Source organism: Melanostigma gelatinosum, assembly GCF_949748355.1.
Source record: "Melanostigma gelatinosum genome assembly, chromosome: 15".
NCBI classification, from domain to species: domain Eukaryota; kingdom Metazoa; phylum Chordata; class Actinopteri; order Perciformes; family Zoarcidae; genus Melanostigma; species Melanostigma gelatinosum.
Genome location: NC_136648.1, coordinates 15,124,207 through 15,138,724, shown reverse-complemented (window position 1 = coordinate 15,138,724; position 14,518 = coordinate 15,124,207). Strand labels below are relative to the sequence as shown.

The 14,518-nt window shown below is 46.9% G+C and overlaps 1 protein-coding gene across 14 annotated transcripts in view; it reads left to right on the top strand.

Annotated features, from left to right (window-relative positions):
* The window catches only part of mbnl1 (muscleblind-like splicing regulator 1), a 39,948-nt gene continuing 25,430 nt past the window's right edge, over positions 1–14,518 (top strand). For 9 of the 14 annotated variants that reach the window (XM_079284584.1, XM_079284583.1, XM_079284580.1 and 6 more), the window contains exons 1-2: positions 3,626–3,820; positions 13,695–14,518. The exon at positions 13,695–14,518 is cut by the window's right edge and continues 66 nt beyond it. In XM_079284584.1, the coding sequence (XP_079140710.1) occupies positions 14,411–14,518 (108 nt within the window). In that variant the 5' untranslated portion in view covers positions 3,626–3,820; positions 13,695–14,410. The other 5 variants (XM_079284588.1, XM_079284587.1, XM_079284585.1 and 2 more) reach the window with 5 other exon arrangements.

Genomic DNA, 14,518 nt, shown 5'->3' with positions numbered 1-14,518 from the left:
GAGTGACTCGGTCTGTCCCAGTGCCGCGTCAGCGATAGACAGACAAACAGGTATGCATCAATTTCTGTTGACAACTTTAAATTACTTTATTTTTTCCATATAGATTTGTTGTATCAGACTTTTCGTGATGAGTCCCTTTTTTTCTACAAAATACATTTTCTCTGATATTCTGCAAAGACGTAAGTGTGTCAGTTTTAGGAAAGCCAACATTTGCAGTATTTTTCTTTTTTATAGAAATTCGCAAAGAGATACACATTCTGTAAGAAGTTTGGGTTGTAAGCAGAGTTTATTGGATATTCGCGGCAGTATATCTGCAGGCTACATTTCGACAGAAAAATAGCTCGACGCTGAAGTGGAAAGCCTCTTTGCAAAAGGGTGTTTCCATTCGTTTTCATTTTATCTCCAAGATAAGCTTCAAGCTTGAACACACACACACACACACACACACACACACACACTCTCATACTCAACGGTGTCAGATGGGGACAAGACAGTGTGCTATTTCCTCTCTCTTGTGTTTCAAACCCGACAGCTTCAACTGCACCTGCTTCCCCTCACTGCGTCAAAGTGGAGGGAAGTTAAGAGTAAACCACAAGTACGCAGCATGGTGCTCACTAGAAAATGAGTTATTGTGTGCATACACACATGTTGTACCATTCTCATGTACATGTTTCTAACATCTTTGACTGTGTGGGATACTGCCCGTGCATTCTGAAGCAACACATGAGCAGAAGTTGCTTTAAGTGTAGAAATTACCTCGAACATGACCTATGGGGGGGAAATGGCAGACGTTGAACACAGCTCCTTAGCTGTGGGCCTTTTTTCCGCTAAGACTGTGTGCTGCTGCACTTGTTGCTGTGATGGTCTGTAATGGGAGTGTAATGTGTATTTGCGGCCTTAGTGACAGATGAGCCGTCAAGAGTTTGGCGCACGGAAAGCTCTGGGACATTTCCTCGGCGGAGTGAGAGTTCGCGTCAGCCAGCCAGTCACATTTGCAGAGGGCCGGGAAATAGCAGAGCGCTGAGACGATGGCTTAAAGGTGGAAAGTCGCATTCATCAGGGGGGAGGGAGAGAGAAAATAAGGGTCGGAGAAGGTGAGGAGTTAGGCTCTGGTCAACCCATGCCAGACTGTGTTGGTTCAGGGTTCATGTGATCCATGCAGGATAAGAGAGGGAGTTTCTGGAATATCGTAACATTGCTCTTCTAATCTACTCTTTAGCAATACAAAGCATCACTTAAGTTTGTTGCAAAATTTGCAAAAGACAGATGCAACCGAAAATCTATAAATGACCATAATGCAAATTGATAAGACTATAAGGGTTTCTTTCTCAGACCCCCCCCCCCCGCCCCCCCCATGACCCATGAGTTCACTGATCTTGATGTGTGAATTCGGTGGAATTCCCCTTTAACTCCACCACGTAGACACCTCTTCCTGTTTTCAGTTGGTCGTGTATGTGAGTTGACTCAACCCCAGGGTGTTGATTCCTGTTGTGCTTTGCTCATACCTCTACAGCCCTGCGGCCTCATTAATCTCCTCCAGAGAACAACGGTCACTCCATCCTCTTATCTGTGACACACACGCTCAAACATATGACTTCACTTCAAAGAAAAGAAAATAACTAGAAAAGGAGAAACAGCCTTCTGTCATACATCTGATCCGGTTATATGCCGAATAAAAGTTGATGAGCAAACCATCTGGAAACTGCAACGCTGGCTTTGTGTTCATACCTCTGACTGGACCGGGGGAATATGGATCTGCTGGTTGTGACAAATAGACGAATGGCTGCGGTTGTTCAGGGGAAATTTAGTGGACTTCAGTGAGACAGGGTGATGAAAACACAGACTTATAGAGGACATAGTGTACGAAGGATGACAATGAATAGGAAATATGGACCATCGGGGCAGTAAAAGAGAGACGTAGAGCCAGAAAGGAGCAGAAGCTCTGGCGTACACTCAGCTTGCAGAGGGGAAATTCCACGTCAGTGTCTGAGTTTCGCAGAGAGATCTTTTAGAGGCGTTGCTAACGTGTCTCCTATTGAGCCACAACGACATCAATCACCGTGTTTCTTCATTACGGGTCAAGGAGAACTCCATGTGGAGGTCGGAGTGACCCCGCCGCTTCCATTGATCAGCAGTCAGACCGATTGGTCTGCTCATCTAAAAGACACACTGGTCGTGTTCCAGCAGGGAAATAGATCTCCTCGCTAACGAGTGACAGTTGGAAATAGATGCCGGCATGCACTTTGCTGTTGTGGCTAACAATGGCAAAATAGTACTATGGCACCCTATGACTTCCTCACGCCTGAGGGTATACGGTGTGTTTTTATGTTCACTCTGAGTACACGTTGCACCAGAATATTGGCTAAAAGGTTAGCGCTGCAGCTGATGGGGCTCCACCACAGATCCACAGGTCCTTAAACCTGGGGTTTAAGGACCCGCTGTGTAAATTAGAGATAACTTATCACCAGCTTTATATTAAACAGAGCTGTGCAACACTGAGAGAGAAGGAAGGGGTGCAACAAGAAGACAGGCGTGACATTCGTACACAGGAGAAGCAATGGGATATAACTTTTAGTTTTTCTCAGTATTAAGCAAACAGGGTTCTGGTGTGAGTGTGAGGAATGTTCTCTCTCTCTTTGTCAATGAAAAGACATTTCAAAGCTTTTCTTTTCAGATTGAGGCAGCATTGTGCACAAAGCAGTTTCTCCTTGATCGCAGTCAAATGAAGTGAGTCACGGGCAATACACGGAATCAGACGGAGAACTTGGTGTCAGCGCGCAGCTCGAGATCTGTAAAGATTCCTGCAGACGCCAAGGCCGCAATCTCCATGGCTACAGGATATTGCAGCATCAGGTCCAGATCAAATTCTTGGAGGCTCCTTCAGGCTCTCTGGCTTTGCCATCGATGCAAAGGTCTCGGTGGCTGACGCCTCGAGTCAACTGCAATACAGGAATGCTGGCAGCAGCAGTGGCCTCAATTTGGTCTCGTTTAGCCTTTTTTTTTTTTGCTTACCTGCAAACAAACTGCACCGGCTGCATCTTATTGAATAGACATTTCCAGATTATCCTCACACTTTGTGTTATTCTGAATGTACAGCCACTTTACTACCGTAGTGTGTCCTGCTTCTTCTTTTTTTTATGTGGGCAAGAGCTGTGGGAGTGTGTGGCTGAGCGTATAGGTGTGTGAGGGTTTGCTTGCCACAGCAGAAGAGGGGATCCTGACAGAAGCCAGACTCCCTGTAAATGTCTGTCCATAATTCTTTCCTCCACACGAATGAATCCATTCATTCTATCGAGCTGCTGTTTTTCTCCTTACTCATCATTACCTCATTAAATCCTTTGTTCCTGTCTCACTCTTTCCTCTCTTGGCAGTATTTAACATCACTACGCCAGCTTTCATGTCTGATTCCCTTCCTCAATCTGCACGGCATTTCCTTGCTTCCATGTTTATTCTGTTACTCGTGTCCCTTCTTTTCTCGTTCTTTACATTCTTGCTATGCTCTCCCAACATTTTTCCTTCTTCCCTCCCTCTCCCCTGTCTCTCCTGCCTCAGTATTCACTGGATAAGCAAGGGCAGTGTTGCTGTAACTGAACCAGCACTTCCTGATGTTGTTTTAGGGGGGCGTGGCCAGCCTTCAGCGAGGAAGAGAGGGAGGGAGAGGGGACTGCAGGATCTGTGTGTGCCCAGTGCAGTCAGGGCTCCCTCCTCCTCTTCTTCTTCTTCCGCCTCCTCCTCCTCCTCCTCCACCACCACAGCTGTTGCTACTGCCACCCAGCAAGCACCACTTTCCTCGGGCAGCAGACGGACGATCCAGAGGCTGGTGAGTCAGTAGAGACACAGCCCAGCCCGTCTCAGCGCAGCTCCGTACAGCCACTTCAGGAGGCAGGGGAGGGGAGACACTAGCGCACACAGTCAATGCTGCAACGTACACACACACACACACACACACACACACACACACACACAGACAAAAATCACACAGGCAAACACTCCTCCTCTCTCTCTCTCTCCCTCTCTCCCTCTCGCTCTCTCCCTGTGGTGCTCGGCTCCGCACAGCTCCTCTACTCATTCGCTGCCGATTCACTCGCTTTGCCTGTCTTCTGCCAGTCGCCCTGCCTTGTTGCGCTCTGCCTGCCTGCCTGAGAATGGTCCAGCCGGTGCCTGGGGGTCTGCTGTCGCGGCCTGTCTGAACACACGCATAAACACAGAATCAATCGACACGCGGACGCAAACACACACAACACACACACACAAACTGGAGAGCAATGTGAGAGGTAAGACCTTGGTTCATAACCCTCCTCCTTGTCTCATTGGTTTATCTAGATCTTTCCTTTCCTGTGTGTGCTGCAGTCTTTACTTCCCAAAGTAAGCGCCTGTGCATTGGAACATAGGTAGAGCTATGGGGATTGTTTGCTTTAGTGTCTGCTGTGTGTCTGTGTGTTCAGTATGTGGGCCACAGGGTTAACCTCGATTTGTTACGGCTTGTTTTATAGATACATGCACACACACACACACGCATGCACGTACAAACACAGGCACACAGTAAGGCACATTCTGGGCTCAAAGCAGACTGTCACACAATAGCTACTTCCTGAGGGTAGCGCTGGTTAACAGGGGAAATTAGCTGGTGTGCGTGCGCACACGTTTGTGTGTGTGTGTGTTTGGAGGGCCACGGTTGTTCCAGGAAGCAGCGAAGAGGATCAATAGATCGCCCACTCAGCTTTCATTCCCTCCGTCTGACTCAACGTTGGACATGTTAGGAGTTATCCTGCAGGGCTCGGTTAACAAGGAGGATGGTAGAATGTGATTCTCTTGGATCACTCTTCCCTCCCTTGCTGCGTCAGTGTAAAAGGGGGGGAAGCATGGTTTTGCGTGTGTGTGTGCGCGCCGTGCAAGGCAAACTCCCGCCCCGCTGCATGTAAATTACGTGTGACATGTGAGGCTGCTGCTACCTTATATGGTGAGCACAGTATTTCAGTACAGTCGGATCTTGCCCGGCATTCTGGGTCGCGGGAGGCGAGAGTGTGTGAGAGGGTGACTCTGTCTGTGGGAGTGTGTACTTTAGTTTGTGTGTGTGTGTGTGTGTGACTAAGTGAGTGTTTTCATGCGTCTGACAGAGGGGGGAGTAACTGAGAGAGAGGAAGAAAGTTGAAGACAGAAAGAAAGAGAGGGAAGAACGAGAGCGACAGGGTGAAGGAGACCCAGTAAATAAAGGGATTTTACTGTCCGATTTGTTAACTGGAGTGGAAGTAAGTAGTCTTGTACTTTATTCAGGCTTTGGGAGATAACGTGTGATGTTTTTCTTTCTTTACTGAGTTGATTTTAGTGTGTCTGAGATTAACGGGGTTTTCTTATGTGCGATAATATCCGACTACTTGTCCGATGCAGTCCTTTCAACATTTTGTTGTCGGAGAGTCCAAAAGACTGTCTGAGTAACAGCAAGGCATGATTCTGCTCCAGTCCATCTGGTATGCGAAAGCCAGAGGATCTTCAGAGCTTTAAACTTTAGCCTTCCTTCTCTCCCCTCTTTCTTTGTCCCCTCTCCTCACCACCTCTGCCCTCCTCCCCCTCGCCTCTCTGGGTTTCCTCCTGGCTGGCGGTTGGGGCGATGATGAGGAATGTTGTTGTTGTGACTTAAGGGGATTCATGGTGGCTCAGACAGTAGCACACCCACACACAAGTATGTACACACATGCAAGCATGCGCAACACAGACAGATGTGTGGCAGATTGCATTGTTGAGACTTTGTAAAGTCCCCGTGGTAGCTCTGCTGTTGGTAGACTATCAATATCTGACTAGCAGAAGCTTGAGGAACGTGCTGCTTGTTGTCAACGCCAACATTATGGCTAATAATGCAGAAGATGATGTTGCTCTCTCTGTGTATTGATGTGTGTGTGAACTCCAGTGCAAATTGCTCCGCATTTCACGTGTGTTGCCCCTGATCTAGGATCTGCCCTACAGACAGGATTATGTGCTTGGCGGAGTCTGCGCTGACAGGTTCAGCCTTTATTACACGAGAGCTCGTCTGTATGTTCCTACCGTGTTATGACCACATTTCAACCTCCCTCTGAGCAGCAGTTTGACACGGCTCTGGCTGAGTGAGACACCTTCCACTTCGCGTAATTCCAAGCTGAGCTCAAGTTAATTGACTTCAACCGATGTCAGAGACACGACAAGTCGTTAACTTGCCGCGACGTTCAGCTATTTCTACTCGTTTCAGTAATAACTGTTTGTCAGATACTGCAGTATAGAGCAACAAAGCCAGTGTCCACCTGAAACCACACAGCAGGGATAACAAGCAGGGCGAGCAGCACGCCCGTGGAGCCAGTAATAAGTGTTTGCTTATTTGGTTTTGCTTCTGTCCAGAGGTACACATGTCAACACCAGCCTGTCCTTGTTGCATGAGCTCCTGCTTACAGCCGTGACATCTTAAACCGATCCATCTCTGAAGCATCTCTGTCTCTATCATTGTGACCGCTCTGGGTCTGCCATCGGCACATTAGAAGCAGGTCCCAACACAAGCCAGCTTACATTAGCATGGCCTATCCTCCAGGAAAATCAGAATGATACAGATGCATTCTGTATAGGTAGACAGATAGACAGATCTGCACTCATCAAACCATTCATCCCTGGCTTTTGCTCTGTTTCTCATTTATTCAGGTTTTTCCTAAAATGTGTAACCTGTCTGTGTGTGTGGAAACTAGCCTTCACTTTGTCCCAGCACATTGACACAGACAACATAAATGTGAGCCAATGAGACACTCATTAAACCGTAAGGCCAGCCATTATCCTCATTGACTTTACGACATCCTTACACACACACACGCACACACAAAGATGCAGTGTTGCACACACAGTCAGATATTCACCACAAGAATACCCTCTGTCAGGACACATAGAGGGTTGTGTGTTTATATAGGTTTGTGTGTGTGTGTGTGTGTGTGTGTGTGTGTGTGTGTGTGTGTGTGTGTGTGTGTGTGTGTGTGTGTGCGTGGATAGCTCCGTCCATGTATGTCAAACAAGAGATCTAATTGTCTCTCGGAGGTTTGCTCTCAGAGGAATCAATAGGCATTGTTTGCTGCGCGTTCCTTCGCCTAAGACTCACTTTCAGAACCACGTTATTTAAAAATATAAGTCCGTTAAACTAATAGTCGAGAGCAGACGACGACTTGATACTCATGGCGACAAAGAGGTCAATAACCATACCGACAATGGTGGTACTCAAGTTAGCATACTTATCCAAAACTTAAGTGTGGATAAATTGTGCATTGATCATTTATTTTTAATGCAAGCAATGTGCTGTTGCCCTTTTTACTTATTGTATGCAGACCTCTCATCCAACGTGAAAAAAGGTGGCATCACTAAAAGAAATGCAGTTAACACGCTCATGAAGAAGAACACGCTCGTGTGTCCATGTATGTGCTCGTGTGTATCTGAGTGTACGTAAAGGTCAGCGAGGACAGTATTGACGAGCTGTATTCTGAGCACATGGAGGAGCAGGAGCTGAGACCTGGGGTGTTGCGTTTCCTCCCGCGTCCTCCACCGAGATGACCTGTCTCAGCACACTGTCACCCTGACTCCACCTCTGTCAATATGCTGAAAGCACTCCTTTCACCGAACAGCAGCAAGCCAAGAAGAGACGGACGGCCCTTTCTCTGCAGTCGAAGCGGAAAAACTGGAGCTCGGACCAGAAGCTGTGGTTTGTTAGTTAGGTTGCCATATCAGATATAACAAGGAGCATTTCAGCCTAATCTCTACTCGTACCGCATCCGTTAACTTGTTGTTTCGTATGTGATTACGAGTTAGCCTCCAGTTACTCGTGACCTGTGGTGAGGACGTGCTAAACTTGACTAATAATGCGCCACTCTCGCCATTTTTCAGGAAGTCTCACCGCAACTGAACCATTCTAGAATTTAGTCACAACTTCAAGACCAGACCGGGTTAGAAACAAGCTCGAGCTTTTTCAATCAGTTCAGACATGCCTCGATAACAAACTCGTGTGTTCAAGAAAACAATCGAATGTCTGTGCGTCATCCATCATAGTCCACCGTCCAAATCCGTGGCAGTTGTGCATAGTTTGCGCTTTCAGTGGAAGTTAAGTTAAGCGTGTTCATCTTTCACTCGTTGGCAACAGATTTTGTTTTTGTGACTTATAACCAAGAGAAAGTGAATGACGGGCAGGATTGCTTTTCATGTCAGTAACCGTTTGTGCCATTGAGGCATGAGGTGGTGTCACATGACCGTGAGCTGATGGTGATCTGCTGATATTGAAAACACACACTTCCTCTTCTTGCAGCCTTGTAATGTTCTGCCACGTGTCCCAAAGGTCGACAGGAAGTATACGGTCTCTCTCTCTCTCTCTCTCTCTCTCTCTCTCTCTCTCTCTCTCTCTGTCTCTCTCTCGCCATCTTCCCTCTCCAGTGTGGTCGACCTTGCACCATGCATGCGAGACCTTGGAGTCTGAGGGAGTGCTGCTGAGGATGCTGGAAGAGAGAACGCAGGCCAGACAGTCACATTGAGGGGCGCAGAGGTAGAGAGGCATGCATGGAGTTGGGGGAGGGTGGGGGGGGGGGGGGGGGGGGGGGAAACAAGACGACCAAAGCAGAGAAGGATCCACTGGTTAAAGCCGTCTAAATTCCGTCGTTAGAGAAGATAAGTAGATGGTATTAATAAGTCATCTATTTGAAATGGATGCAGCGAGCGCAAAGAGCACCAACGGTTAAGTGGAGTCAGATAGAGGGAGTGGCACGCTGACAAGGAAGACCGTGGAGATGAAGAAATCGATAGGGGAAGGACACCCATGTCCAGGCATGATAGATCATAATGAGCGCTCATTATCGCTCTGGCACTGTCTTATACCACATTGTCTGTCTCTCACGGATATGTGCTCATCTGACTCTAATAGAAACCATAGAAACAGATTAAGGCAGGCAGACAGGGCGGGGACGGGGGGCGTTTTCTGGCATCAATTCCTCACATTCTCTCATTTGATTGAAGACAGCCCCGTGGCACCTTCAATTTAAGACATCTCTCTCATCCACCACATTCATCCAGCTGTGGCTCGAGTTCAGTCTGATGAGCTCAGAGGTGATCCTCGCTCACCCGAACTCAACTTCATACAAAGTGTATTTGGGTAGCTGCAGCAATAAACACGCATGCACACCATAGGTGTGCATGCATGTGAAACTACGCCCCCCCCCCCTTCACTCTGTAACATATATCCACCTTGCTGGCTCATCATGACCCGGGCTGCACTGCTGCAGGGCTCTGATATAGTGTGTTGCAGCGTTGCAGTGCCGTAATTCAGCATTGCTGAAGGTGCACATGCTGTTCTGGGAACAGCGATTTCTCGACACAGGGTGTGGTGAGTTACCCCGCCTGAACGAATGGCTGTCAACTGCATGTACTGACCATTCAGTACATTTTATCAACAATTTCTACCTTTTCTGGGAGCGCAGACATCTTTTTACAGCGCATGGAGTTTGCCTGAACAAGTCAGGGGTAAAACCTTTTACCTCAAACCTATTTTTCTCCCTTCGTCACCCGTCTGTCCCTACTGCCAAGGACAAGACCAGAGAGGAGTCTAAACAAGAGATAACCACACAGCATCGCCATGGAGACCTTACGGGAAGGATACCCCCGCCTAACGACAGCCAAAAGGAGGAGTCTCCAACCTCATCATCAGGGACCGCCTCCGATCTCCCACTTTCCCTACCCTTCCTAGACGAGGAGTCTTTACCTCCCTCCCCAGCACCTACTTCCACCCCCTAAATTCCATCCAGGTCCCTTTCCTCTCTCACACTCTCCCCATCCTCCCCCCACCTGGAGTTCACTGACCACATGAAAGAGCTGGTCATTGCTGGAACCAAACACACTCCTCGCCCCACTCCTCGACGGTTCCACAACCATCCTCTGTCTCCCCTAAATAATTGATATCTTCTGGGTCCAGGCTACAAGGCTAATGACACCAATGACTCTCTCCAGGAAAAGTCGGGGCCCTGTATGCAGCTAGCCGTCTCAATTCCTGTCCTGCAAGTTTATAGAAAAAGATTTTAATATCCATGTTGATAATCCCCAGGACAGAGAGTCTATAGAACTATGTGGTGTCCTTGATAACTATGATCTGACTCAGCATGTGACAGGACCCACCCACAACAGGGGGTACACTCTGGACCTAATCATCACCAAAGGTGTAAACATTTCCAAGGTTGCTGTGACTGATGTTGCACTCTCTGATCAGTTCTGTGTTTTCTTTGAGAGTGCAATCTCCTTGCACACAAATGTCCAAACCAAGGTTGTGACAAAGCGTTACATCTCTGAAAACACCAGTGAACAATTTATTCAGAAGTTCTCCTCCACACCAGCCCTCTCTTGCCTCTCAGTCAATGAGCTTGTAGATGGCTTCAATTTTAAAGTAAAAAATATTATTGATGCCATTGCACCCACTAAAGTGAAGGTTGTCTCGGCTAAACAAAGATCTCCTTGGAGAAATGCTACGCTGGTCAAAATAGAGAAACGAGAGTGTCGGAAAGCTGAGCGCAGGTGGCGAAAAACTAATCTCCAGGTTCACTGTGACATCTATAAAGAGAGACTTCGCAATTATAATTTGGAACTTAGAAATGCAAGGCAGTCATTCTTCTCTGACATCATAACCAAAAACAAGAACAATACACGCGCCTTATTTGCTACCGTCGACAGGCTAACAAACCCTCCAGTGTCGGTAGCTGCTGAGCGCCAATCCACCTGGCATGCAATCAATTTGCCTCCTTTTTTACTGACAAAATTCAGAAAATTAGACAAGCAGTCAGTGCCTCCACATCAACCACAGGATATGTGTTATCCCGATCTCTGAATAACATCCATTCAAATATCATGACACAATTTCATTCAATCGACCGTAGAAGCCTAGAAGACATTATACAACATCTGAAGTCATCCTCCTGCTGCTTGGATATTCTACCAACACACTTTTTCAAAAATATTTCAAACTGCATGACCACTGATCTTTTACAAATTGTAAACACATCCCTTCTCTCAGGTGTCTTCACACAAGCCCTAAAAACTGCAGTTATTAAACCACTCCTAAAGAAAGCTAGTTTAGACTCCAATGATGAAAAATTATAGGCCAATATCAAACCTCCCATTTTTAAGTAAATTAATTGAAAAAGCGGTTTTCCAACAGCTGACCAACTTCTTGGCCGTAAATAACTGCTTTGATGTTTTCCAGTCAGGCTTTCGACAGCACCACAGCACTGAAACTGCTCTTGTTAAGGTTTTCAACGATGTCCACTTAAACATAGACAATGGCAGAAGTTCAGTCTTAGTGTTACTGGATCTCAGTGCTGCATTCGACACGGTCGACCATGCCATACTCCTAGAAAGACTACAAATCTGGGTGGGACTCTCTGGCACAGCACTTAACTGGTTTGAATCCTACTGGAAGGACCGAGAATACTTTGTGTCTGTAGCTGATTACGCATCAGAGCTGACTAAAATGACATGTGGTGTTCCCCAAGGTTCAATACTGGGGCCTCTTCTGTTCAACATCTACATGCTTCCACTAGCTCAGATTATGGAAAACAACAAAGTGTGTTATCATAATTATGCAGACGACACACAAATCTACATAACTATGTCACCAGGGGACTATAATCCCATACAAGGGCTGGGTAACTGCATTGAACAAATCAACAACTGGATGTGCCAGAATTTTCTTCAATTAAACAAAGATAAAACAGAAGTAATTGTTTTTGATACCAAGGACGAACAATTGAAAATCACCGCTCAGCTTCAACCACAAACCAAGCCAGAAATCTAGGTGTAGTTATGGATTCAGACCTCAACCTGAACAGCCATATCAAGACAATTACAAAATCAGCCTACGATCACCTGAAGAATATATCAAGGATTAGAGGACTTATGTCTCAACAGGATTTGGAAAAACTTGTCCATGCATTTATCTTCAGCAGACTGGACTACTGTAACGGTGTGTTTACAGGTCTCTGTAAAAAGTCCATCAGAAAGCTGCAGCTGATTCAGAATGCTGCAGCTCGAGTCCTCACTAAGACCAGGAGGGTGGATCACATCACTCCAGTTCTGAGGTCTTTGCACTGGCTTCCTGTCCAACAAAGAATTGACTTTAAAATCCTGCTGTTGGTTTACAAAGCACTGAATGGTTTAGGGCCAAAATACATCTCTGATCTGCTGCTACCTTATGAACCATCCCGACCCCTCAGGTCGTCTGGGACCGGTCTACTTTCTGTTCCCAGAGTCAGAACTAAACATGGAGAAGCAGCGTTCAGTTTTTCTGCTCCACATATCTGGAACAAAGTCCCAGAAAGCTGCAGGTCTGCTGAGACCCTCAGCTCATTTAAATCAAGATTGAAGACTTTTCTGTTTGCTGCTGCCTTTAATTGAACCACATTCAATTAATATATTAATCAATTTCCTGCATTTCTGCATTTTACGACTGCATTTTATTTCTTACACTGTTTTTTAATGTTTTAATGAATGTTCTTAATTGTTTTTAAATCTCCTTTTCTTCTGCCTTATGTTTTGATGCTTTTAATGGTTTTATGTGAAGCACTTTGAATTACCTTGTTGTTGAAATGTGCTATACAAATAAACTTGCCTTGCCTTGCCTTGCCTGTGAGATAAGAGCCGACCGGGCCCACGGTAGCCCAGTCATTCACATTCCCCGAACAAACCCCCGCACAATGGATTCACCACAAATACAAAGCACGGCCAAAAGTGTATATAAACAAGTAAAAAAGCACTCTCTTCTGCATTTGAGGATCGAAGTTTGGTTTAAGAGTGAATTACACATATTGAAATAAGTTTATGGACAATAGTATGATCTAGAATCTTTCATGAAAGTTCAAAGAAATGTGTAATTTTTTCGCGAGAAATCAGGTAGTCAGAAATAATGAGTAAACTGATTAGTTCAGTCTCTCTCTCTCTCTCTCTCTCTCTCCAGCAGCAGGCAGGTCAGCCTCCTCTTGGCTCCTCCCCGTGTTCTCACCTGGCGCTCGGCCCAGAATGTTGCTGCAACTCTGCAAACTCTCATTGGTCCTCACTCTCACACCGCTTTGCAAGAAGGGAAATGACTAACCTCTTCTCCCTCCTGCCCTGCCTCGACTTCCCCTCCGCTTTCACTCTCCTCCTTTTCTTTTACCTCTGAGCACATTTGCAATGGCCGGCTTTGCTGTACGCGACTGTAAGTGATACGGGATTTGATCGGATTTTCCTGCGTTGACCAGAAGAGGTGGAAAGTTGTGAATGGCTGCTTTGTGTGTGTGTGTGTGTGTGTGTGTGTGTGTGTGTGTGTGTGTGTGTGTGTGTGTGTGTGTGTGTGTGTGTGTGTGTGTGTGTGTGTGTGTGTGTGTGTGTGTGTGTGTGTGTGTGTGTGTGTGTGTGGCGTGGCGTGATGAGTGTGTGTGAGCACCATGTGTGTTCAGAGTGCAGGGCGGGTGAAAGTTGTATTTGTTTTAGCTGACACCCCTGCATTACTGACATTTTTACATATTCTTAATTCCCACAGAGCTTAGCAGCAGATTAAAAAAAATGCTGTAGGTCAGAAGCTCCTCTGAAAGATAAATGAACGAGTAATAAACCTGAATGCTTTCTTTGGATGCGTATCATCAACCCTAATCTTTCTCTCTCTCTCTTTATCTTTCTCTCTCTCTCCCCCCCAGAGGAAGTGCCTTCCCTGATGCCTGCTGCAGCTTCGACCTGCTTCTACAGCTGAAGCTCCACCCCCTCACCCCCCGCCTCGCTCGCTTGCTGCCACGGTAACACGAGTACCCACCTCGCAGCCTACGCTCCGACCTGCTCGTCCATCCTCCACCATCACCATCCACTCCGCTCACCAGCTGACCAGCTTTACCACCAGCAGCCCCGACACACCGCGCAGCATCTCACCCACCTCGCCTTTTAACCTCCGCCTTCAACCCTCTAAGCCTCCGCTCGGTCCTCAGCATCCGTGACCTTCCTGTAGCAGGCTACACCCAGACTATCACCTTCGTTGCCTGCTCCACCGCACCGAACCAGAGGGCTCTCGGGTGTGCCTCGTCGGCTTGTGAATGTTTTAGGTGAGTTCGCTCTGCAGGCAAAAGTCAGGCCCGCGAGCGGCATCGGCACTCCTGGATACAAACACGGCCGCTGTGGTTGATTGATCGTGGGAAAGATCTCCAATAACATTCGTCCTGCAACATTTCACTCTGGAAAAAGGAGCCCTTTTTAATCAATAGTGACTTCCTTTTTGAAAGTTTAATTTCAACGTCACAGACTTTCACTGCAAATAAACAAAAAAAGACCTTATAGCTGTGGATTAAAAAAAAACACGAGAGGTACTTTTATTCACGCTCGAACTGCTTTTTGGCTCGGAATAACTTATTGCCGGCGTGTTGCCATGGCGATGAACATGGCACACATCCGCGACACAAAGTGGCTGACGCTCGAGGTGTGTCGGGAGTTCCAGAGGGGCACGTGCTCACGCTCGGACCAGGAGTGCAAGTTC